This window comes from Struthio camelus, chromosome 3 (genome assembly GCF_040807025.1).
Source record: "Struthio camelus isolate bStrCam1 chromosome 3, bStrCam1.hap1, whole genome shotgun sequence".
NCBI classification, from domain to species: Eukaryota; Metazoa; Chordata; class Aves; order Struthioniformes; family Struthionidae; genus Struthio; species Struthio camelus.
In genome coordinates, this window is record NC_090944.1 from 34,599,644 (window position 1) to 34,626,796 (window position 27,153).

At 40.6% G+C, this 27,153-nt stretch overlaps 1 protein-coding gene across 1 annotated transcript; it reads left to right on the forward strand.

Moving 5' to 3' along the window:
* The first annotated feature begins 6,220 nt into the window (after nt 1-6,220).
* On the forward strand, nt 6,221-26,064 carry LOC104151947 (elongin-A-like). The gene is made up of 11 exons (XM_068937379.1): nt 6,221-6,346; nt 14,446-14,502; nt 16,250-16,362; nt 17,479-18,169; nt 19,622-19,721; nt 20,552-20,716; nt 21,043-21,140; nt 21,920-22,100; nt 22,622-22,745; nt 25,583-25,704; nt 25,836-26,064. The coding sequence occupies exons 1-11, from the start codon at nt 6,269-6,271 to the stop codon at nt 25,895-25,897; spliced, it is 1,791 nt and encodes a 596-aa protein (XP_068793480.1). The 5' UTR covers nt 6,221-6,268; the 3' UTR covers nt 25,898-26,064.
* Nucleotides 26,065-27,153: the final 1,089 nt, after the last annotated feature.

Sequence of the window (27,153 nt, forward strand, 5' to 3'; positions counted from 1 at the left end):
TTTTAATATGCTTCTTTATTTTCAGACACTCTTAACCGTTTCTCCTGTGTATCTTGAAAATAATAAGCTGCCGTTCTAATTATTTCCAAGTGCAAAGTAATTAATAACTATAAAAATATTTTGATAATTGGCCACAGAAGACATACATGCTTTCAATCAAGTTATGAATTATTGTCTCAGTTGAAAGAGAGAACAATACATTTTTTGGCAATATCTTAAGCTTTTTTCCTGTCATGATGTGTTCTTTCAGGTATGAAGGAATCTTAGCAAAAAAAAAAGTAATTTGCTGCTACAATCCAGTGATCTGTATGAGTGACTAAGGAAAAGACTATAAATTCACGTGGCAGGTCATGTAGTCATGTTTTAACACTTAGAGGAAAACAAAGCAAAGAGATTTCAAAACCTTTCAAGAGGTTGTTCTTAACCCAACAAAAAGGAATAACTTTTATGATCTGCTCCATGTACCTGAGCCAGAATTAGCAGTTGGGAAAGTTCTTCTATCAACAAAGATGGGCCTTAAGGCAGTTATTACAATCCTTTGTAATCCATGCAGAATCATTATCACACTCTTTCTGGAAAATGCGAAGCCTTTTCTTTCAAGTCAGCATGTCTTGATTTGTTGGTGGAATGTTAGCATCAGAGCTATGCCTCCACGGAGATCTACCTTGCTCAACTAAAGCTATCTTAATAAAATGTAGACCTAGCTTCACATCGTGGCTACTTCATTTGCTCTTGAGTTTGTGTATACTTAGCCAAACACTATGCCTCCCTCAAAAACATATTTAGTTCACTGTGATAAATTGTATGAAAAAAACTTTCTTTAAATGCATTAGTCTGAGCATATGGAGCAATCCCGCCTATAATGCCTCTAGGAAGGCTGAAGCTCTTTATGCTGCTGGAGATATTTTGAAAGTAGACTGTATTTCAGTGGGAACTGAAGTCTTTCCAATAGAAAGACTGTAAAGAAATGCAGGATTCTTGCTTTTTAAGCTGCTGAATAAATATAAACTTGAGATCAAATACATAGACTTTGATTTCAAAGAAGGTGCCCTAGAGAAATGTAACTGTGTTCGGCAAAACAAACAACCCTGACTTAGTCACACGGAACTCCCTCAAGAGACAGACCTCTCACGACATTCCCAGTTCAGTGCCTAATTTTGGTCAGCCAAGCCTTTCACACCAATTCACCCCTGAAACTCCCACCTAGCTCTTGTTCTTAGCTCACACAGAGACTATTTCTCTTTCTGGCTTCACAGTTTCCTCAGAAAGTCAAAAAACACAGGCAGTGCAGCGCAGTGAAGACGCTAGGGATGAGAATCCTCTCGGTTTACCAGCCGCCGAGTGCAGCTGACAGCAGAATACAGCTCCCCAGCATGTAGCGACACCGAGCAATTATCAGAGCTAACCCGCATGCAGCAACTTCTGCTCTTCCTGGCGGGAGTCCCACATCACAGCCAAACAAAAATATCTTCATAACAATTGGCATCAGCTGGCAGTTTTGAAGAGCCAAGTAAACTAGGAATCCTTTTCTTTGCAAAAGTTATGACAGGCAATATGAGAAATTTTGCAGTTAGACCTAGGCTAGAAACATTTTCCTTATTCTATGACAGTTTTTGAGATTTAAAGTATTTTCTTCTTCACTGGAATGAAACTGAGATCTTTCAAAATAACCGTGCAGAAATGCAGTGAGGAGATTTTCCCTATCCTGCAAAACCCAGTAGCTTGACAGTTAAGGCTTTCAAGCATTATGTGGGTAACCCAGCTTCAATTGCATGATTCATATCAGGATCTGATATGAATCAAAGATGACTTTAACCATAATGCGACTGTGGGCTGAATCTCTTCCGAGATTTTTTTCTGTATAAATTCCACTTCCCATAAATATTTACATACCATTAGGGCCAAAAAGATATTCTACGGTAGGGTTAATGAAATCTTCAGTACATACCGCAAAGATGACTTAATTAGTCCTATAAAGTAGAGGATTTACACGGGCATAGGAACTAGGGAGTCAGTCTGCAGCAAGAAACTGAATTTGGATCTTCCATAGGCAACCCAAGTGTTCCAACTACACTATTACCCTACTGGCTATTTTGGTTTCTGCACTAATAAATTTGCGATATGTGGTGCCAAGCTGTAATAAGACCTATTTTGCAAGGGTAGTAACCCTAACACACAAATACTAAATAAAAAGGTAATCCTCTTTTGCCTACTTAAAATTCCCCTGTAATTTATGCCGGATACACTATTTTTAATACTCCTCCCTGACACTGTTTTAAAGAGTGGTAGGTGACTGACTGATCGATCAATCGATCTGTCTGTCTGTCTACTATCTATCTATTTTATCTACATTAACTTCCAAACAAATATGGCAAGCTCCTTTCTTTTTAGGAGAGACTCATTCAGCTTCAAGTCTTTCAAGTAAGTGCTGAGCTTCAGTAAGCTCTGTGACAGAGGTCCTATTTCAGCTATGCAGTTCACATAGCACTCTGGAGACCAAAGACTGATTCCCTGCCCTACATTTTTTGTGTCCTTATCTAAGTCACAAAGGAACCATGCTGAAAGATGCAGTACCTCAAAATGCCTTTCACCTCAAAAAATGCATTAGCCATCAGATTATAAGTAAGGCAGGACAGAAAAAGAAAGATGCTTTCTAAAGCCTTCCTGCAAAAGCTCAAATATTGTGTTGAAAGGGCAAAGCCAATCACAAAGTGTGAAAAAGAAAGTGTTCTCCCCATGAAGGCTTGTGCTCTGTTCAGTGCTGAGTTTTATTCACTGACATCATTACAAAATATATAACCAATTTTTGACAAGACTTGCCCCTCTTCCAAGGTGATACTCTCATTGGTGGTTTATAGAGTCAAGCTGCTTGATTTGTGCTCACTATGCGCTTCTCTCCGCATTTCGGCCCACTTTCAACAGGTGTCCTTCGACAGCCTGGGGCAGGCACACCTTCCTGCAATGTGGGATGTGTGGCCTTGAACGTTTCCTCATCTTTATGGTCAGCAAGACCTCAAGCTTTACGAACCTTGCAGGCCAGCAAATATTGCGGTGTCACTGCTAGTTACAGGCCACAAGGACTCCTCTTGTCTTGCTTGGAGATTTGTTTTAGCTTGTAACAGCAGTTAGATATCTAACGACCAGGTAACTATTGCCTACTTTAATTTTTGCTTAGCTTTGTACAATTGCATGATGTAACACGTATTGTTATATAGATTTCTACAGCAAGCAGCTCTCTTGCATAGAATGAACTATCTGTGACTCCAGAATAAAATGCAGCATAGAGGAGTAAAATGTGGGAAGATAGCAGAGCCCTTGGAAGTACAGGCAGAGGATGATACTGGAGGCCCCAGGGCTATAACCAACTCACTAAGGGCCAATTAATGGTCATCAGAAGAATCCAACCTTGGGAGCTGGGTAAAACCAGTTTCAGGGGTAAGAAAGAGAGCAAAGAACAAGTACCCAGCATAGGCAGAACACCCTATATACAGTAAATTTGTATATTATGCAGAATTATAGACCCAGGAAAAAAGAGGAAGGTATGGAGCATGTTAGCAAACATAAAAATGACCCCAGCTGTCCTTGAGGAGGAAGAAATCATGAACATCAGCACCATCCTCCTCCTGGTGAAGGACTTGGGACACTGAAGACTTGCCAGACACCTTCCTCCCCAGAATGAAATCACTGACATTAAGACCCAGAGGGGCAATAGAAGGGTGGGCATAACATCAGAGAAAGGGGTAGACACTAGAAAGTTTGTATATATGTATGTCATTTTAACTGTATTTAATTTGAACTGTATGTGTTACTGTCATGGTAATTGAACTAATAATTCTTTGATAAGATTGACCATACTTCAATTAGACTAACAGTAGATTCTTGATTTTGCATATCGTATGTTTTCTGTTTGCCTATACCAAGATTTTGAGTGCAACAAACTGGCGGGAGTTCAAGCAACCTATTCTGTAACTTGGATGCAACAGATTGGTGGCATTTCTGTCTCCTTATTTCTAGGTGAGCGTTTTAACAATGAAGTTATCATCCGAAAGACAGGTAACAACAGTTCCACCAGCAATATTTTAATGATTTTTTTTTAATGAAAGTGACCACCACTGATACACGTTGCACTGAATTCAAGGCTATCTGGCACCAGCACGCAGAAAAATTTTGAGAGCTTAAATACATTGTAGCTTTCTACTGATGATGAAATACTCAGGTAGTGAAGAAGAGCTTTGACAGACCTTGCCAGCCACATCAATTTTATCTAAAGTCAAAGTTACATCATGGAATTTCTCTGTTAACCTGGACCTTAGCACCATTCTGTGGCTCTAAAGTAGGAATTGTCTAGCTCACAAACGTGTTTTGAAAGTAGCTCTGCAGTCACTGAGAAGCACTCGGACAAGACATTGGTAGGTAACCTTGAGGTACCATGAATGTGAACGTACCTTGGGAAGTATCTCTACAACAAATGCTGCTCTGACTGCCATGGCAATACCCATATCAACTATCACGTAGCCAGCATGGATTTACACCCATATCAACCGTCACGTAGCCGGCATGGATTTTAAGTAAGACATGGACTAACAACTCAGGTACGGACCCAGATTTCCAGGAAGCTTACATGGCACCTGTGCAGTTTCTTTATTCTGTTACCTTTACCTGTACTTCAAAGTGCAGTATTATGCCTATGGGTGCTGGTCATACTGTCTGCTTGGCCTCCCTACACTTATCATTGTCATTGTCTTTATCAGCCACTAAGCAGCCTTACAGCCACAGAGACAACAGAAATACCACAGTCCTTACTAATTATCTGCAGATAACTGAACTTTGTATGAGCAAGCGCAAATGACTTCTGACGCTAACAACAGTCCCATTCTTCATCTGGGGTACCTTTGCGGGGCAGAGACCGCTTATACCTTTTTACGATGCTGGCACAGCCGTAATGATGGACTTAACCTTGTTGCCCTTTGCAGGATAAGAACAAATGCCATAGTGTATCAGACACAGGCTGTTTTTCTCCCTCTGACTCAGATCCACAGACACATTTAAATTGTAACTGTGCTTGTAAATACTATACAGTATATTTAAATAAAGGTAAGATTGAAAGAGGTAGAACAAAGAAAAGCATGTACTGTTATTACTTGCTGATGGTTGATAGCAAACGACCACTGCAATTATCACCATTACACTCCCACAAGGAAGAAGTACTTTGGGCAAGATCATGTAGGCTGCATCCATACTGGTAAGACAAGAGGATCAGAGCTCGGGCCAGGGCACTGAGGTGTGGCTGTCCGTATTGCCTGTTAGCAGGGTCCCTGGCATGGTTTTGGTCTCAGCTATCACAGGCCCAAAAAAACCCGGGGCAAAGTTCAGAGGTTAGCTTGTGCCAAATGCCCCTTCCAAGGGGCAGCTGGGGGCGACTGTGCGCCCAGGAGGGTAACGCGGTCTGACAGCCTGGGCAAGGCCAGCCTTCACCGGCTGCCTCAGGGCCAGAGCGGGGCCATGGGCTGCTCAGTCGATTAGTGTCCATGAAGCACTGTGAACCCATTAGGCAGCTCTCCAGCCTTTTCAACACGCCGCACGCTGTAAGACTGTTTCCACATACAAACCGCTGCCTGTGAAAATGTGTTTGTTACGCTCCCTGGGCTCCCTGGGCTCTCACCGGCTGGAGGAAAGGACAAAACTTGGTCCTGACTTGGACAGCAGGCGTTAACTGAGAGACACCCAGGGCCATGGCAGCGAGAGGAGATGGCTTGTTGTACTGCTGGTGATGGTGGTGGGAATAAGAAAATTGATTCAAAGAAAACAAGCCCTTCTCCCCACCTTGCTCTTCTCCCAGAGAAAAATATTCTGCGGACGGACCTCCCAGCAGAGATCTGGGACAGGAGAAGGGAAGCACAGGTGTGCAGGGGACCCCTCCGAGCTACTTCTGCGAGCACACACTACCACCACAACTGCCAGGGCAGAGAGGGGGGGCATCAAAAGTATCTGCAGCGCGTTTGGGAGCCCACCGTGCGCGGGCATCGGTTAACAACTTCTTCCAAAAATACGCGGAGGTGAACGGGGCAGAAAGCCGCGGGAAGCAAGGAGAAGACAGGGGCACCAAAGGGCGAGGCGAGGCCCGGCGAGGCCCTGCGGCGGGGGCAGCGGAAGGCGGCGCCGCCTATGGCGCGGCGGGCGCTGCTACAAGAGGGGCGGCGGGGGCGGGCAGCCGGGCCGAGCGGCGAGCCGAGGCGGGCCGCAGCGGGCCGGGCACAGCACTGCTGCCATGGCGGAGGGGCGGAGCGCTGCGCGCAGGGTGCTGCAGCTGCAAGCGCGCCTCGGCCGAGCGCGGGAGCCCCGAGAGGTACCGGGCGGCGGCCGCCCCTGAGGCGAGGGAGGGCGGCGGGGAGGGCGGCCGCCCTCGGCTCGGCCTCCGCCGGCTCGGTCCCGCCCCGCCCCGCCCCGCCGCGGTTGGGGCTGCTGCGCGGCCGGGATGGGCGCGCGAGGTCACCGGCCGGCTCGTGGCGCCGCGGCGGGGCGTTGGGCGGCCGTTAACGGCTGTGGCGCGCTGCGAGGGCGGGACCTGGCCTCGCTTCCCGCCCGTGCCGGGCAGGCGAGGCGGTGCGCGGGGCTGTCGGGCTGGCCCGGAGCGTCACTGTCATGTGTGCCCTCGTTTGTCATGTTTGGCATCCCCTACTGAATGGTTATGTGGTGTATATATATATAAATAATATGAATATACACACACCCTACAGCAAGTGTGGCCTGCGGTATGGGTAGAGCTTGGTGTGAGGGTTGTGCTATAAATGCTCCCGGGAGGTGCAGTCCTAGTGGGCTCATGGGAATGTGCTGGGGTGCTCGCCTGCTTGAGGCCCTGCTATTTCTTCCTTAGTTTTTTGCTTCGTGACTCAATTATTGAGTGCAGAGGGGGATGTTGTTGCTGAATTGAACTAATTGAATGTGCTGTGCCCATGAGTTGCTGCTAGTATGTTTTTTTTTTTTACTGAAATCCTGCTGACTGTAAAGAACAGGCCTTTGCGGAGGTGCTCTGTGAACTGATTTTGAAAACTTATACTGAGGTCACAGGTCTCTGCTTTATTGCCCCCTGGTTATGACCTGGAAGGAGTCAAGGAATGCTAGGTAGCGTTCAGATTGCGTGTGACTATTTTCCATGTTGATAAATGCTAAAGACTTAAGTCTTAAGAAGAAACGCTGTGTAGCATCTGATGACAATGAGAAGGGCTACTAAAAGTAGATATGCAGATCGTGTTTTAGCTATGATGACGTTATAACAGACATTGCTAGGTACGTGTGAAGTCTTGTCAACCTGACTAAAAATGCAAATCATAGCTGCTGAAGTGCTGATTTCTATGCTCATAAAAGTATTTCTTCATGAAATAAGTGTTTTTGTTTGTTTTAATGGTGTGCAGCAAAAAGAGTGGGAAGTGTGAACTCTTGTAGTATTATTCTTGGTACAGGAAGAACAAAGCTTCTCTTATCTCTGAAAGAAATTAAACAGCCTGTAGGATAGCGGGGCTGCTCAGTAGCTGCAAGAACTCGATAAGGCATCCTTGAAACAAGCAAACATCAGGTGAAGGATGGATCAGAGCAGCGGAAGGAAGCACTGCTTGACACTTAAGATACACCACAAAGAGGGTGATAAGCGCAGGCTCTGGGGAGGGAAGGCTGCCTGGACCCCCTGTGTCCTTCACCAGCCACAGTATCTGAACAGCAGCCCCATCTCTTACCTGAAGGGCAGTAAAGCAATAATCCCTAAATTTGACTTGCTGTTCATTAAGTCATGTTTGACCGAAGAGAAGTGGATTCAAAGGGTACTGAGGTTTGGATTCTGTTACTCCGCCAACTGAATATGTTTCCAGTGACTGATTTCTGGGATACTGGAACGTGATATAACTTAGTGAAGGCATTTGGAGGCAGAGAGCAGCTGTATGGTTTAATTTTCACAATACTTGGTAGCTGTTAAACTTGAAAAACTTCATTATTACATTCACATGTAGTGTTTGTCTTCAAAGTGTGTATGCATATACATATGTATGAAATACTGTTGTTTTTTTTTTTTCTTTTTGCCAATAAGGGCTTATAGTCCTAAATACCAGTGTTGTAGATGATCGTTATCCTAAATACAAATATTTATATGCAGTTACTACTTCAGATGTTTTAATTCACAGTTCAGCAAAACTGAAATCTTTTATTGCACTACAGAAATGGTTGGACTTCATACAGTCGTTAGATTCTGTAATGCTTAGGGCTGGTGTTGAAATGGCATTCTGAACAAAAACAATTGAAAGGGAATGCAGAGAAACGGTTCTAGTGGTAATTAAATTTCCCGGGTGACCTAAAAACAGCAAATTTCAAAATGCATCCAATTGGAAAGTGAAAATATAAATAGCTGTGCTGCAGATCTGGCCCTGTTAAGGGAGGAGATGCACAGCTTTTCTGTGGTAATACCAAGAGCAGGTGCTGCATAAATTGGGACTAATGGTGGTGCTGCAGCACTTTACTTTCACTGGTAAAGCTGCATCTAGCAAAATAGAAATGGTTATGGGTAACAGAAACTAGGGAATGAAGAGAAAGGGAGAAACTAATAACTATAAATTGGCAGACATGAAATGCACTATTAATAAAAGGTGAATCCAGTAATAACAATCTGTGGTTATTGCATTTAAAGACCATGATGAATGTTCTAAACAAATTTGCAAAGGATAAATATTACAGATCCATTATGTAGGTAAGTGTTGATGTTGTCAGAAATTTCTGTTCCCTACTTGAGAATTCTTTGTCTAATCTTATCACTTTAATAAATTACTAAATGCTTTCTGATCTGACAGTAACTAGGGAAGACGCAGAATATCAATTGCTCATGCTGTAAGGTTTTTGATATGCAAGGTTTCATAGCTGCTCCATTGAATTTTCAGAGAATTAACCAAAGAATGAAGAGAATGAGTTAGATATTTAATGAATTTCCGTATATTAGGAAGGTTCTGCAAGACTGGAAAAATGCTAGAGTGCCGGTGTTTGTTCAGGGAAGTAAAATGATCCATGTCATTGACATCTATTAAGTAATACATTGAGCAACTGCACAACTGTGCATATAAGATAACTGATATAAAACTGAAGGATGGTATCATGGTCTGTGCTACTACTCACTGAGACTTCGTGTAGCTATTGGTGCCAAATTCATCTGAAATTGTATTCAGTTGACTGCAATTGTCATAAATACACTTAAGTCTTATAAGGCATCTGACTTCTGTATGATGCTTATAGTAGCAATGCAGTGTATGGACCTGATGCAATATATAGATTGGATTTAAAATACTCAGCAAAAATAAGAGAGACTTCTCAAGGTTTCTGAGGGGAGATTATGCATCTGTTCTTGACATGATGTTATTCAAATTTTTCTTCATTTAGAAGAAAGCAAGCATTGTAGGAAATGTTGCAAATACTGCAGTTTGTGTCAAATGAAGGGGACTCTTCTAGAAAACAACCTTGATCATGTGGTAGACTACATTCATTTCAACAGCATGCATTTTAACACGGCTCAGTGGAAAGTCACAGCTAGGAGCCATGAATATAGGTCGCTCAGGATAGAAGGCTGTATTTTGGAAAGCACTGACTCAGAAAATGATTTGGAGCTCTGATGTATTACCAGTTGAGCATGAAATTGCAGTCCAATGCAGTGGCTTATGGAATAAATGTTATCTTTGGGTAGCTTAGCAGGGTTATGTTATTACTACTATATACTATTAGAGGGACAATTACAGGAATATTATGCCCTGTTCTGGGCACTACTTTTTAAAAGCAGTGCTGACAAACTGGAAAAACATTGGGACAGCTACAGAATGACTATAGCTCTGAGTAGTAACTTAGTGAAACTAAAAGAACTCAGGTCAGTCTGTTTACTTTACTGCTTAGCTATTAAGGTTATACGGTCAGTCTCTAAATCCCTGTGTTGTGCAAGATGTTTGAAAGGAGAAGACTCCTTCATTTAGTGGAAAGAAATAATGAGATTCAGTAGACAAAAAACAAACTTGGACAAATTTATAGGAAAATCAGAAGAAGGGGGGCTTTTTCTGTTTAATGGGGTTTTTTAGGGCAACGGAGCATAGGAAGGACTTGAATGCATTAGGCTTTGCTAACCTGCCATCTTCTAGGGCTTGATTTCCTTCCAAATGAGGTGTCTTTCTCAGCCAGATGTTACGGACGTCATGTGGAAATCACCTGGTGAAACTTCATTCTGTGTTACAGAAGAGAACAGGCTAAACAACCTTAAGGATCCCTTCTGAACTTGGACTCTGAAAGTTGTTGGCTCTAACTGGGTTGGATGTAAGCTGCCTTAAGAGCCTCAAGGTTCTCAGAATCGTTTAACAGAACTATTTCATTTTGTAGTTGTCAGGTATCTTCAATGCCTTAGCATTGAATGAAATGTCATCTTTAATATTAAAGCTAAGCAAATACCTTCTGTTGAAAAATGGATTTTTATTTATATAATAAACACATACATATGTGTGATAGTTTTTCAGTATCTATCAATGTGATATTCAAAGGATATTAAATAGCGCAAGATACTGAAGCGGGGGATCAGTCATGCTTAGTCCAGACTGAAGATGCTTTGTCATGTGATGTGGAGAAGGTGGAAGATAAAAGTAACTTTGAGATGTAACCAGCTAGTGAGCAGGGAAGAAGAGGAAGGAAGGGTGGGTAGGTGATGTTATTGTGGTGAAAAGTTCATTTGGTCCCTGGACCACAGACTGCCTGGGGACCCATCTCTGGTGAATGGGTCGCATCCTTCCTGAGGGGTCTGGGCTCAGCTAGAAAAAGCGAGGAGACTGTACAATACTCTGGTAAGAGAGGCAGCAGTCTCATTAGAGCAGTGAGAAGAGACTGAACCTGAGGCACCTGGCAGCTACTGATATCATGACTGTCTTCGGTTTGGACCCTGGAAATCTGTTTGCTCACATGCTTCTTATCCAGTGTTCATTACCTTTGCACTCTGCTTTCCAAATGCCTGCCCGCTTTTCCTCCTTCCCTTTGACTTATCTCACTCTTGAGCTTATTGTTATCTTCGTTTTGTCAGACCAGCATGTATGTGCCTGCTCTCAGTTTGATAATAAGACTCTACTTCTGTTACCTGTTTACATTGGGTGAAGACCTGTGTCTTGGGCTTGACCTGAATGTCATTTATGGGAAAAATAACAATTCTAAGACTTTGAATGATCCTCTAGAAATCAAGAATTTATTTGGGAGTTACATGGGACAGTTAAGGAAAGGTAGAGGTAACTTTTATGTTCTTCAGGGTTTTGTAATCTTTTTCCATTTCCTTTGAAGTCCATAAGTTTTTCCATGAGAGTATAGTTGACAGCAGTATATAAGATAAAATAAGCTTAAAACTAGCAAGGCAGTGGAGGATTTAATATTGCATGGATATGGAAAGACCTGAAGAATTACTGGCTGCAGTCCAGTGAGGTAAGAAGAGCCAAGCTGACTACAGCTTCCATGCCTAAAAGGCAAGGTTAGAGCAAGGCACCTTGAGAATCAAACTTCATGTCTTTTTGAAAACCTGCTAGTAATAGACTTTAGATAAATTACATTCTTTTCCCCTTAATTCGTTCAGTAAGTGTAACGATGTACCATACGAGTATCGTGAAATAGGAAAATCCTTAGAAATTCAGGTTTTACAAGGAGCTTTGAGTTTCAGTGAAAAGCTTTACTGTGTCCTGTATTTCACAGTATTCCTTTTTGTGGCCTTCACCAAAGTCTGGTAGGTATCGAAGCTTGATATGTGCTTTACAAATCACCAGTCCTTCCCAGGCTTTGATAGAGAAAACAAAACTCTCTAGCAAATTATATAAATACAGAGTTTCTGAACTACTACTGAAGTTTGCCACAAATTAAATTGAATTGTTTCCTGATTGTATCTGTATGCTTGGTTTCTAAATGCCAAGGACTCTGACATCAGTAATTCTTATTGGCAGGCTAGATACTGGCATTTACGTTTCCCATTTATAGTACCAAGCAAATGAAGCTATCTGTCCTTTGGTACTCCCCTTACATACATAGCTACTGATCTCATTGCAGACTAAGCTATTCCTTGCTTTCTAGAGGTCCGGATCACTTCTCTTAAGGATTTTTTGGAGTGTCTGATCAATTCTTTCTGGCTTATTTCTAATGAAAACCTCTAGTTTTAATTTGCTAAATGTAATACATATTTCAAAAAAGCAAAGAAAATTGTGTGGTCTTTGGCTCACAAATTTTGAAAGCTTTATCTTTCATTAAGATGTATTGACTTGTCATCTCGGTACTTTTGTAATTTAGCCTTTTGTGAAGTGGTATGAATAGTTATTGCTTGGTACCTGAAACTATCTTAGCGAGTCTTCTGAAATGAAACTCAGCTTTATAAGTTAACTTAGTGTTTCCTCTTGATGGGTTTTTGACTCAGATCTCCCATTCACTTTGTAGCTTGATCAAAACATATCTTTAAATATTATTTTTCCGTGTGTAGGATTGTCCCTGAAGGCTCTGGAGTTTATTTCCTGTGGCTTGCACTGCTTGAGTATCCAATCATCCTGTATAGCAAAATATATCCACTCAACAATCTGTTACTTCCTTTTGACTACAAAATAAATGAATAGGGATGTAACTTTTTCAATCGAATAAAAATAAATTTGATGTTGATAACTTAGTTTCTAACCTTTGTGATTAATGCTATGAGCAAATGTGTTTTTGCCTACTTTTCTAAACATTATCTTTGCATCACTTTTTTTTTTTTTTCTCTGATGGGAGTTTTTTAAGAAAGTCTTCAGTTCAGCTTGCAACCTGTGTAGGCTATATCTGTGAAGTGGCTGGTATAGGCTTAACATTTAACTTCTGTTATCCTCAGGAGAAAGAATAGATCTCTTGAGATACAAAATGGGTCTTAACTTCGTTATATATATATTCATAGTACTACTGTCTGGTTCAGGGAATACGTTATTTTTAACTGTTCTTAAAGTGCTTTCACACTATTTTTGCACTGGTTCCAGAATTTTGTCCAGGAAGGTATTTTTTGTTTTATTTTTAATAGAATCCTGCCATTTTTTAGTTAGCTGCACTTTTTGGAAGAAAGCTGGTTTTCGGATAAAACATCTGGTCCTGAGTGAATGCCTTACTGTTGTAACTTTTCTCATGTTTTCCTAGGCTACAGAATACTTCTCCTGTATTTCTTTAGACCACAGAAATGCTATTGCAGGGTGACTGATTTACGGGAAGAACTGCATGCCAGAAGTATAGGTGGCATCCCACATCTTGCACTGAATTTCACTGTGCACACTAGGTTCTACTTCTAATGCATCGTAAGAACTTCACTGAAGTTTAGAACAGCGCTAGAGAAAAATGTCCCTATAATGCTATTTGTAAACTTTCTTCAAGTTTGCCACTCAGTTATTTTTTGCACCTCTTTTACCTCCTGCAACACTATTTCAGAAGCCAAATCGAATATGATAACTCAAATAACAGATTAACTGTCTTTTATTAGCTGCTATTATAGCTGCAAAGTTTCTGGGTAGTCTTTTTTGCATCCTGGTAGGTCCCAGTCATTGCATTTAGAAATGGTAATGATGTGAAGAACTAGAGTAATATTCCAGACTTGGCTAAAGCCCTATGAGACGCTTTTACTTGAGTTAGACATTAATTCTATCATCTGTATAGCAACTGAGAAAAGAACTTTGTGAAAGATGAGGTGAATTGCTTGTGTGCAATCAACTGAAAAATTCCTATGCGCTACTGGATTTTCAGAGAAATTTATAGTCTATTTATAAATGAAACTTTTTGTATTAACAAAACACTTTTCATTGGAAGGTGAGCTGTTCTGTATTAAAAATACTTTTTTGATTTGATTAAAATGTTGATTTTTGGAATAGGTATATACTTGTTCAGTGTGAACAGAGTAGCTGCTCTTTCTTGATTTATTTTTGTTAATGTACAAATAGAGCTTGAGTTTCAAAACTTTATTTTGGGTTATTGTAAATTGAATTCCTCCAGTCTGCTTTGTCCTTTCTTGAGTGTAACAGATGAAGGGATGGGATGGGAGACTTGCTGCTTTTGCATGGTGCTGCTTCTGCATAATGCCATTTTTGAATTGGTTCTGTGCCAAACAATGGTTGTTGGCACACCAGGTGTGGAGGCATGTACGTAGTCTGTGTTATGGGTTTTAACATAATCTGTGTAGTGAGGCATTTGTGGTTTCTGGTGTTATTGAAATCTGGGATAAAGTCTGTACTGAATCCCAGCACAGATTTCCAGCACTGCCATTACGTGCAGTGAAGGAATGCTTACATTTTCCTCAAATTACTGGATGTTACTCAACACTATTGAGTATTTTGGGTTAAACAGATGTGAATGAGGGTGGGAAAAACAGGATAGAACTTACGAATATTTGTTCCAAAAAAATCTGATATTTCCTTCCAGATTATGAACGCACTTAAGGGACTACAGGATTTGGATATAACACTGGACATTCTAGCAGTAAGTCACCAGTGATACTTTTAACTCTTTCTTAGTGTGAAGTTCAGGGGTCTGCAATCCCAGAAGCAGTGAGAATTGTTACATTTTGTGATTTTAACTCTTAATCATAGTTCATTTAGAGCTCTGTGTGAGGAACCACGGAGCCTTTTCCAAAAGCCAGGTGGAAGCTGGGCACACAACTTGACAAATGCAGCATTATGACAGCAGTGCTAGTACTGAACAGGGATCTAAACATATAGAGAGCGCATTGCTTCTCAAGATTGGTTTCTTCTCACTGTAAAACTGCACCTAAGTCAGTGTTAAAGGAAAACAAATACAGGTGATCCATACTTTGTCAGTGAATAAATCTTCTGTCTGTATTAGCAGCTCAAAATTAGTTCTTTATCTAAAGAACAGGCATGCTAAATCATAGATGAGGAATATTTGACTTGCATCATTATCCAAGCTGTATCTCCTCCTTCAGGGAGGATGAGAAAAATGTCAACTATGGTATTTTGTCCAACTTATTCTGGCAATGGTATTTGCCTGCCTCAACTCAGTTTTGCAGGAGTCTAGCAATACTTACATGCTTTTCTTAGAGAATGAAATAATCTCATATTACAGTTACTTGTTTAAATGGTAGATAATTAGTGTTCCCAGCAGATTTGCATATTATGATGTGACAGACTATGATGGAAGCTTTCAAGTCAGGTACAGGAAAGACAGATGTTTTATAATTGAGGATTCCATATAATTTTAATGCATTTTGTAGAATATAAATTAAATACCTCACATGAATAGTTTTCCTAAAACTTCCCACCAGTTCTCTTGCATCTATTTCAAATACACTGAACTTCCAATCAGTTATTCCTGAAATTACATGAAAGCTAAAGCTCCTTAAAGTGAAACTATTTGTCTAAGGCCCTAAGGAATTCACAGAAATAGCTTTCACTAGTTGGCAAGAGCATTAATAGGTTGTTATTGACTTAATGAACTCCAGGGGCTGTATGTATCTTAAAAGTGAGAGTTTGTGAATCGGGGATACTTACTAATACAGGTTTCAAAAATTCATCTGTGATATTTATGTACCCACAAAGTCTGCAGGGCAGCTCTGCTTGGACACAAAACTCAGTAGAACAAGGCTTGAAAACACAAAGATAATGTGAAAATAATTGTGCTGGGGAAAGGAGAAAATGAATATGACAAATTTTAAATATCACGGTCTTGCCTGTGGCTGAAACTGAGTTTAGTCATATGAACTCCATTTCTTTGACCCCTCTCACCATACTAATCCTGGTTTAGATGCATTTTTAGATGACAATGCAGCCAGTATAGATGCTCTTTAACTTGCTAAACTATATCTACATAAGCCTCAAGGGAATTTGAATCTATTAATCTAATTCACTTCAGCAGCATGCCTTTTAAGCCTTACTTTTGTCAACGTAAGCATTCAAGACAAGTGAAATTCCTGAAATACATACATTTAATAGAGAGGAAAAAGTGACTTTTAGTGACTTATAAAACTTTTTAGTTTTATAATTTACAACTGCATTTTGTGCTCTATAGTTTGGCTTTATATACATACATATGTGTGTGTATATGTATATCTTTCAGTTCTGTTTGCAGTATAAATTGTGTTTGTAATCTCACTAGCTGCATTTTAAGACTTCCCTGACTAGTAGGCTAATACTGTTTGGAGCTATTTAAGAGTTCTTTGAGATATTAGTCATGATTTATTCCCCTGTCTGTCTTCCACTGTCTTCAAAAGGAAACTGGCATAGGCAAAACAGTTAACAGTTTCAGGAGACATGCCACTGCTGGGAATGTAGCTAAATCCCTGGTAAACCAATGGAAAAAACTTATTCCTCCAGAAAACAAAAGGTAGGTGTGCACTTGCTTTATTTTTTTTCCTCTTAATTAAATTATATTATAATTTTCCTAGATTTTGAGTTGTATTTTGTAAAGTGTTTGGAGTGACAAATATACCTTATGACAAATGCATAAATTGAATGGAAGAAGTGAATCTTGTATATAAATATTGAAAAACAAATAAAAGGATTCAGTATGGGTCAATTAACCAGCCAGCACTCAGACTTTAACTGCTTCTTGACCAGCATGAGTTCTTAGGCCACAACTGGTGTAAGCAAAACCAGTGATGGCCACTGCTCTCTAGTTCTTTAGGGATATGGGAGGCTGGAATTTTCTTTTTGGCAACACGGTGGTGTTTAAATGAGGCAGCTCTCTAGTGATTTGCTTATTTATGGGGTTTCTGTGATATTCCTGTTGATTGTGGGGGACTTTCCATGATGGAGCAGTTGCACTGAACAGATGAGATTTCATCTCATTATGAAACAGCAACCACTGCCATCATCAGGCTGACTATGCTCTAGGTGTCTTGCAGTCCTCTTGAAAATTTGAGGCTATTGAGCTAAGGAAGGCGTGGTTTAGATTAACTTCAGTAGTGCATTCTAAATCTAAAGTTATTCACATAATAGGAAAGTGAAGTCTCAGGGTCTTGATAAGCAAAGTGTACTGGCTGACACGCAACCTGAATCACCTACACAGCACTTTGTAAATTATGTGCCTTCTAGCCATTTCACGTACCATCTCTGTGTTAAAAAACATGCAGGGAAACTTGTGCAAAAATAGAGAACCAAGGCAATGCTCAAGATTTTGAACAAATAATACTATGTCAGTTATTTTTCCTACTGATTCTTGTATTTCTCCTTCCCTTTTCCGGTAGGGAGCACCTAAGAAGTTGTCCTGTGTTTGTCTTGCTCTCGCTTTTTTATTGCAGTAGGTCTTGGTGCTAGATCGAAGAGCTGTTTCTCTGGGTTTATGTGCTAATGTGGAAGAACAATAAGAGCACAAGAGAGCAGAATTCTCTGCCACACTGTTTTAATGCTTTTAGTTTGACTAGTGTAGGTAAAAAGTTTGATTCTTCAAGAAGTTGGCTTCTGAATTAACATGGGGACTTTTTTCCTTTTCATATTGCAGTGGTCACAGAAGCAAAAAAAATACTGAAAAAGAGAAACATGAGACACAATCTTCCATTTCCAAGGAGAATAAGCCATCAGAGAAGTCCGAAGCATCCGTACTGGCCTCCAAAAGCACTGCCATTTCTGAGAAGTTGAATAAGGAGCATGCTCATATGGAAAACAAACACAGAAACAGAGATTCTGTGTCTCAGAAAGAATGTGATAGTAAAGAATGTAGCAGCAGCGGTTCTAAGCATGCTTCCCAGGGTACCAATCCTAAAGCTAAAAAAAATAGCTTTAAAGAGACAGCCTCCACAGACAGCAAAAAACTTTCAGAAAAGCAGCGCTCTGTGGTAGCCAATAAAGACTTATCCCCCCTGAAGGAAAAGACTAGTAAAGGTACTTCCAAAAAGAGAAATCCTAAGCATGTGAGGAAACAAAAACAAAAACTTGACATGAGAAACAAAGCTGAATTACCTAATGATGAGGAGTTTGAGCCCCCTACTATGTCTTTTGAATCTTATCTTAATTATGATCAGGTTACAAATAAAAGAAAGAGGAAGGCTTGTTCCACAAGTAAACAGCCAAAGAAGTGCAGTGAACAGAAGAACAGCTCATTAACACAAAAGACTTCAAAATTTCCTCATGCAAAAGAAGAAGAAAACATACAGAAATCTGAGGCTGATCAGTCAGAAGCTCCCAGTAAAAAGGTAAACCACTGCATGGTTGAGATAATAAATAAACTGCAGACAAATAAGCTCTGTTCTCCTGTCTTCAGTGAAATCCAACTCTATGTATTTTAAGCAATAGTTTGCATGGTTCTCATGTATCAGCTGCCTGGTGATTGCTAATAATTATGAATAATCGGGGACAAAAATGATTACCGCAAACCAGCGGCATACAATTTGTCATGTATTTTTAGGATTATTTTGTATGTGACAAATAGTCTTTTTGCTGATCCATATCAGCTAACCTGCTTTTTACCTTTAAAGTAAGGGTGCTTAAATAAGGAAACAGGTAACCCTCATCCATTGTTGACTAGCTTGGTTTGTGAATATAGCAGCTGCTTGACTGTATAGTACAACCATTTTGTCAGACATTATGGGGTTTTGGCAGCCAATGATAATGTCTATATGGAGCAAAACAGATTCTTTTTCTTTTAATGCGTTAAAAGAAAACACACTTATATTGCTTGTAGAAATGGCTGATACATGTTTTCAAAGTGAAGTATCTTAGTCCCAGGAAGTAGAAGAAGCTTAAGTAGTTTCTCTGAGCTGAAATAGGTCTAAACATGTTTATTAGACTTTAGTTAGAGGTCCCTTCAATATATTTTATCCTTACTATGATGTGATAGCTCCACACTTTTGTTGTAGAACATCTACAATCTGAATATAATACCGTCTATCCCAAATTGAGAAGTATTAATGTAGAGCTTTGTTCAGTGATATTCCAGCATAAGCTGTTTGAGAAGATGATATCTTGGATGTGTAAGTAACCAGGAAACTTTTTTTGAAGATAATGAAGTGAAGTTCAGGGAGATGCAACCCAAAATTCACAAGTGCTTGCCTTCAATTGGAAGACACCCAAGGCCTGGTTTATATCTTGCACACAGTGCTGAGCATTTGTAGTGACCCGTACTTATTAGGCTCCTAATCTTCAAATTGTTTTTTTAAGGGGAACAGTAGATGGTTATCTGAAGTGTGGAGATTAAATGGCTTATCTGCACAGTACAGGAGACCTGGTAGAACCTGGTATAAAGCTGTTTATTTCTGTCTTTTATGGCATTTAACCTGCCTTTAAACATTTAACTGTTGTTTTGTCATCTTTGAATTTTGTCTTGTTCACTGCACACCTCTAACCTCAGTAATGGTTTAGCTGAAAGCCTGTTAGCTGGACACATCTGTTCCATTCTCTAATCCCCTCTTATGCACGAATTGCAGATATCCCACAAAGTTCCTTTGGTGATGTGTTTTTGGTAAGTGGAAAATGAAAGGATGCACTGGAGAGTAACCCAGTGAGTAAATACTGGTGCGGAAAAGCAATAATTCTGGTTATCCTAGGTCACTTTTTGAGATTTGCATAAGTATTGTTGTAGTATGTTTTAAGCCTTAGTAAACTCGAACGTGGAATGTTCAAGTAATGTTTCCTTGACTTGCGTACAGGCCAAGATGGCATCCCTCCAAGATCTTCTTAATACTCCGCTGCCTAAATTTCTGCCAGGCATCTCAGTCTCTTCTCCCCCATATGCTGCTGAGTTTAAAGGTGAGTAGTATACAAGGCTGATTAAATACTAAACATACAGTGCAGATTTTACAGCTCTGTCCTAGGGACAGCCTTATCCTCTTTCCTAATAAAATATATTAGCTCATCTTTCCATGGCAAAGGAGCTACCTGTCCTTTACTTCCTCCCATGCAGAAATCATGCTGAATCTGAAGGGAACTATAAAGGCTTCCTCTTATGGTCTGCTAAATATGGAAATGTTGTGAGAGGTTACTGCAGGTCTAGAGAAGGCATAGATAATGCATTCTACAGGCTTCTTTTAGCTTTACTCCTCCCCCTCTTGTAGCAGAGGTAGCGTGAATAGAAACTTGCTTAGGTAAAGAAATACAGGAAGCTTCAGTTGTAGCTTCAGCACAGGGACTTCACCATCCTTATACATAGGTAACAAAGTGCTGGTGACTCTACTTGTACCTTCTGTGAGGTTGTGGTGGTCTGACATCGCTCTGGTCTTGAAATATCACTGCTATTGCAACTTTAAGCTGCTCTAGGGTAACTCAGTAACATCAGTAATATGCTGCAGATTGGTAATTAAGGGTCCTATCTAGATGCGAGTATTACTTATGTGGATCTGGGTTAACTCATGTAAGGCTAGTTTGGGTAGGTGCAGTTTCTTTGTGCTGTAGGTAGTGTCTTACTGTTAGAAAATGATGAGTGGACTTCTGTTACTTATGGTATGTGTAAAAGCCCAGAACCGATTCAGTAACTTTGTATTCTGAGGAGAATTAATGTGTGCCTCACCAGCTGTTTCTCTCAAAGCTGAACGCATAAAGCATTTTAAAGTTTTCTGATATTTTGCTTGTAACTTCCCTAGCACCTGTTGTAGAAGCACCCCAGCAAGTCAGTGAGACGGTTCAATTCACAGGACGGAGACTGAACTCTAAAATGCAAGTTTACTCTGGCTCTAAAACAGTCTATCTTTCAAAGATGCTTACACTGTATGAACAGTGCATCCGGGTGCTTCAAAATAATATTGATTGTGAGTACTTTAAGGATTTTAACAGGTGGTGCCCGAGTGATCAAGAAACTGTATTTTCTTGCCTAGACCGAGAGGGGAGGGATACACCAGTGAAGACAGGGCAGTAGCAATTCAAGAATGCTTTTTCTGTACTGATTGGCAATGGTATCTGAAGACAGAACTGCTGATTTTCAAGTTTTTTCATACTGTGACTTCAGAACATGTGCTCTATTGGATGTTTGTTAAAATAAAACTGTATTTCTTTATTATCCTTAAGCTGTTAGGCAAGTGGTGTTACCAATTGAGTAAAACAAACAGGATACTGAAATTACTGTCCTTCTTTGTAGCACTACATGAAGTAGGAGGCGTGCCCTTTGAAATTCTTGAGCCTGTACTAATGCGTTGCACACCAGAGCAGTTGTTTCGAATAGAGGAATGTAATCCGGTAACTCTTTCTTGTTAAATTCAGGGCACCACAAAGGACACTGAACATCTTTTTCTGCCTTCTTTGCACCCCTTCTGGTAAAGATGCCCCACAGGTTACACTGTTTTTTCTGCCCTGTATATTTATTTCTTTGAATTCAGCTATCATTATCAAGCCCCTCTTTCTCCACTGTCAGGATTTAAAGCATTTGGGAAAATTGTTAGTGGTGACTAAGTGAAAGCCAATGTGGGTAGAAAAGCATTTCTGTTTCTAAAAATAAAAAAGTATTTGCCACTGAAATAGCTAGGGAAGGCATGGTAGAACAAAAATTGTTATGAGTGCAAAGCATACAAATCGAGAAATACTTATGATGATATTTCATGCATGTGGTAGGTCTCTTACCTACAATGTTAGGACTTTGGCTCCACGATATCTTTGAACATTGAGGTTCTGAGCATGTGACACCTCTTAGTGCAAGTCAGCTACTTCTCTGTATGCCTAAAATTGAGAGCTGCTGTGGCCTGGGCCTATCCTAGAAACTGCTTTCTAGCCTGAAAGCATAGCTTATTAACTCAGGCATAGAGCTCTGCTTTCTGAAACTGTGTACTTTCTAGACTGCACTCGGCATCTCTGCATGGCATTGCCATGCTCCTTGTGGGTGTACCAGTGAGTCAACGTGTGCTGTGGGCTTTGTTCTCTACCTCTTGCCACTGGGGAGTTGGGCTTTGCCTATGAGCAGGTGCTCTTGAGAATATTACTTTTAAATATTTGACTTTAAAATACCTTGTGTTCAAACCAAGACATTTACAGAAGAGTCAGACCACTTGTGGAAGAAACACTGTCAGAGGGATTTTAAAAATGAGAGCCTCCTGGAATATGAGTCTTGGCGTGAAATGTACTTGAGGGTCTTCAATCAGAGAGAAGAAAAACTGAAGATGCTTACAAAAAACATTCTCTCAGCTCAGTCTGAGAAACCAAAAGGTAGAATCTGGGTAGCTCTTCCATTTTCAAAACCCAGTCTTTTCTGCTATTCTTCACACTTAACTATGTAGGATTTAGTGGTTTGTTTGCACCGAGCAATAACCCTACAACTGTAGGAGAAGGCACTATGCAAGCGTGCTGTTCCTTTTAATTTACAAGTTGCACACAAAATAAATACATGCATTAACACAATACACTAATACGTGCAACATACTGTAGACAAATCTGATCTTGTTGGTTTAGACTGAGGATTCTATATTGCATTCTCTTATATTGTTGCTATAGTTATAAAAACCCATGCTAGTTAATATAAAGAAAGACTGTATGCAGACTGTGTACAGCTTGCCATTGTTCAGTTACTACTTTCATTCAGGAAAGAAGATTCTAGTACCATTTCGCGTGCGCCCCTTACCCCCCCCCCCACTCCCCCCGATTTAAACCTAGGAAGCTAGGGAGTTTCAACTGAGTTTCAAACAAAAAAGGACATGTAAAAAATCCTCTTCTCCTTGCTTCTGTGTTAGGCCGTCAAGTAAAAATGGCTTACATGAACAGTGTGGCAAAGCCACCCAGGAACATTCGCCGACAGCAAGAAATCCATGGGACAGCAGGATCTGTCATTCAGCTTCATCCCATGGAGAAGTCCAAGTAAGTATTCTGTCTGATGCTTTTAACTTAAGATTAGATGTCTTTGTCAGCACAGAAGCTTGCTAGCAAGTTATTTTTGAGGTGGTAAATGTCTCTTCTTTTAAATAGATAATGGCTAGAAACTGATTTGCTTTTTGTCTTGTGTGCTTCTCTGTGCATTGTCATCGTGCTCCTCAAGTGCCAGTGCTGAATTCATCCTCCTTGAGTGAGTGGATTGGTTTTTCTCCAGATTATGTTAATGCCACTTGACATCCTAGGGAGATTCCAGTTTCCAGATTCCCAGTCAGCTGTCCAGAGTGAATCTCAGCAACTGTTAATATACTTGATCATGGCTTTCTGCTTTGGCAGCTTAAAGGAGAGTCTGGGAACAGTCAGTAGCAATAGCGAACACATCACTGGCGGAAGAAAAAGCTGAGAATTCACACATGTTTCCTTTATGCAGCACAAATGCAAGTTTTCCTTGTTACAGACTAGTTCAGGGTAGTTCAGCAGTCCTGTGAACCAAAGCTGAGGTGTGGGATTTATCCTACCATCCCTACAGCCCTGACAAACTCCGTCTAAGAGGACGGCCACGATATGAAGGCACCAGCTTCTGCCCCTTCTTCTCCTCTGACCTTCTGACTATGCAGTGAGAAGAGAGCTATTTTTATTACTATTTGTATATCAGCTGTTGTGAGAGGGGAAAAATCAGCAGTTTGATTTAAAAGCATGCCATGAGTTGATGGGTCCGTGTGCCAGCAGTTGGACCATAAAAGTTGTGGTAAGTATTCATACTGCTTCATTATGGGTATCTTAAGCTGTGGTCACTCATTCTGCTGTCCGCTGCTGAGCGTGGTGCCCTGCCTTTTCCCTGTAGCCTGTGGTTGTTCCCATATTGGCATAACTGCTCCACAGCTCAGCTCAGTCAGAATGATGCCTTCTGGAGAAAACAGAATTAATCTGGTTTGCTTTTAATTGAATTAGGGAACAGTTATGCAGGTTGACAAACATGTGGGCAGACAGCTGGGAATGGGGAGGATAAAATTTAGCTGTCAAAAATGATGCGTGCCTGACTAGTGTAGCTGAAAATGTCATCAGAGTCATTTTAAGTAAGCTTCTGTGTTCACACTGCAGGGCCTGTAGTTGTGCTGAGCAGTTTCTCATGTGCCCGATGCTGTAAACTAGATATCTGAACTGACCTGAGTTTATTGGGGGGAACTACAAAACCTTGGGAAAGTGTATTTAAGAAGGACCTAGCAATTTCAGGAACTTAATTTGCAGTCTAACAGCCTTCTTTATTGGTCTGGATGAGGGGGCTGCAAGTGGTAGCACTGGGGCAAGAATGAGAGCCTGGATGCAGGAACTTATTGAAATTGGCTTTTACGCTATGAAACTGTAGTATAGCAACCCCTTTAGGTGCTTAAATTAGGAAGTGTTTTCCAGGCTATTGCTATTATCAGTGAAAAGCGAAAAGCAATAGCTTGATATTTCAAATTAGTCTTCTACTTTCATTTGTCCTTTGGGAGGGCATGTCTTTGTACAGAAAGACTAGCCTTCCAATTTAAATGCTTGAAGTACGGAGTAAATGTTCTTTTAGCTTCAGTGCTGGACCAGTCTGAACGATCTACTCAAAGCTACTGCACAGTCTTCTCAAACATGATAAATTAGAAAGAACTGCTGTTGTGTGAAAGAAGGCGTAACGAGGGTCATTACTCTGCCTTCTTCAGAAACAAGAGTTTGTTCAGGCACAGTCAGTTCATTGCTTTGACCATGCCCTCTGTAAACCTGTGAATTTTGCAGGTTGTAGGAAAGCTGAAGTCTTCATTTATCATGTTTGTCTTGCAAGAGCAAAAAAGGTCCTGTAGCACACATGCAGATCCCTAGGAGGTAGTTGTATTTGAAGTTCAAAATGCAGCAGTATGCATTAATTCAGCATGTGTTAACTGGCAGCAAATGTTAGTGACTGATTCTGAGGTGTACAAGGCTATCCAGGTAAGTGATGTGATGCTGAGACGGTTAAATGCTATGTAAGTTAAACTGTCTTCAGCAATAGTCATCAGTGCTGTAGCTGAGACTTTCTCCATCTTTGCTCTGTTGCTTGAGATCCCTAACCTAATACTTAGGGTTAGTTATTGTGGTTTTTTTCCTAGACACTCCTAATTTTAAAAAGCATGGAAAAATCATTGTGTCAATTTGCCCTTGAGGAATAAATGACTTACAATTCTTGTTAATTAGCTGCTATATTTTCATGTGGGGAGACAAGTGGGGGATGAATTGATTTCTTTGTATGGCTTTGTATTTGTAAGGTGATAAATAGCACATCAATTTCAACTTAAACATATAGATGTAAAAGTGGATTTCAGTCAGAGCTGACAATATTGCAAAAAAAAAAAAAAAACTTCTACTTTGCATTGTGGACTGGCCTTTTTGGCAGATAGCTTCCTTAGTGACTCAGCTGTGTTCAAAAAGAAAAATAAACATGCAAAGAACAAACAGGTCCTGAGAGAATCCATTATGAATCACAGTGGTATTACTGAATGTTTTATTGTTTTGTCATAAATTCCGATTATTTAGTTTTTAAGATAAAGGAGATGCATCAAGTTTAATAAATGGGATATTTGTGCAAGAAAGGACTAGATGACCTCCCCAGGTCCATTCCAGCCTGAATTATCCTATGATTCTAAATGTATCACTAGTCCTGAGACAGACTTGATATAAAATACTCTCCTCAGCCTGTTAGTGGGAGCTATAAAGTCTCAAATTTGTGATGAATAACTACTGTTTTTTTCAAAAAATGAGCTAGAGCAAATGGCAGTTTGATACAAAAAGCTAACTTTTTTCCCATTTTCTTTTAAAAGAACAAGGATTCCAGAAGTCAGAGACAGAAATAACACTTCATCAAATCCAAACTCCACTACTAGCAACAGTGGAAGCTCCAGCTCAAGTGGAGTGACTCAAGATGGGAAGAAGCCTGTAAAAAGTAAAGGAACTTCCTAAAACTATCAAAATACTTGTTTTAACTTGCTGACTATTAATATATGCTTAATTATGGTAATATCACCTTAAGTCACTTATAGCTATAATCCTAACTGATCTTTTTTGTTGTTGAAGGAATTGCACCAATAATGAGGAAAACTTTGAAAGCATTCAAGAACAGAGTTGGACGACGATAAAATGAGGCTATGTATTTGAAGAATATGTGAATATTTGCATATCATGCTACAGCTAACGAAATTTAAGTAGTTAATGTACATCTCATTCAATTTGCCGTAGTTAAAAGTAGTTGTGAAATGTTTCAAGAGCAAGTGATTTGCAATAAAAATCAAACCCCCAGACTCCTTTTGGATTACTACTCCCTTCTGATTCATGAATGAGTAAAACTGAATTGAAATGAGGTCAGTACACACTAGCGACAAATCATTTGGTGCAGACTGTTATAGATTTCTCAGTTTATGTACAGATTTGCATAAGTTTCTGATGGAAGCACTTAAGCTGTTGGTATATTTTGCCAGGGTTAAATCTCGTAGGAGTGGCCACAAGGCATACATAGATAGAACTGCAAAGAGGTCTAGCTGTCGCTAGCACAAAAGTGTTTTGAAAACTTGGTGTATTTGTTTCACTAAAGGTTTCCAGAGACTTCTATATTTTTCTTTGTATTAAAACCTGAGTTAGCTGGTTTTTTAGTCTGTCCTGTAGTAGGGTACATGGTATGGCCCTCGGGTATGGTCATGACACACTGCAGAGCATGTTCCCCAGTGGCTGTTGGAGTTGCTGCATTAGCGGTGTCTGAAGCTTTGACCCAGACAGACGCTCAGACAGCAGATGCAGCTCTACAGGTCTCAGGCTGCAGGGAGTGCTTAGGGCCTCTCCTTGAGGCCTGGGCTGACAGTCAGCTCTCCTGCGGAAGGTGTGCTGTTGATGAGTTGTGTCATCAGATAAAGGAGTTACAGGAGGAAGTCAGGAGGCTGTGTAGTATCCAAGAAGATGAGCAAGAGATACACCAGCTATTCTCAGAGACCATGCAGCTCCAGGAATCTCAACCCCCCCACTGCAGTGGAGTTGCTGGAGGGATCTGTGCCATATGAAACAGTACATTGTAACACTGTAGAAGGCTGGAAACTGGTCACTTGTCTTCAGGAGGAGCAAGGCTCTTGCTCCTCCTGAAGACTTGCCTTTGAGGAACAGGGTTAGTGCCCTTCAGGCTGAGGAGGAGCTGGGCATGGCTTCAAGGGAGGCAACTGACCCTGTGCCATGCAGGAACATCCAGAAGAAGCGGCGAGTGATTATTGTGGGTGACTCCCTGCTGCAGGGGACAGAGGCACCTATCTGTTGACCTGACCTCTTGTCCAGAGAGGTTTGTTGCCTGCCAGGGGCTCGAATACAAGATGTCATGGAAAGACTGCCAAAGCTTGTCCATGCGTTGGACTAC

What these genes read in the sequence shown, in the direction of transcription:
- LOC104151947 (XM_068937379.1), top strand. Translation starts at nt 6,269, where the DNA reads ATGGCGGAGGGGCGGAGCGCTGCGCGCAGGGTGCTGCAGCTGCAAGCG. An exon ending in ATTCCTCCAGAAAACAAAAG is followed by an intron (nt 16,363 to 17,478) that starts GTAGGTGTGCAC and finishes TTCATATTGCAG; the next exon opens with TGGTCACAGAAGCAAAAAAA. An exon ending in TCAGTCTGAGAAACCAAAAG is followed by an intron (nt 22,101 to 22,621) that starts GTAGAATCTGGG and finishes CTTCTGTGTTAG; the next exon opens with GCCGTCAAGTAAAAATGGCT.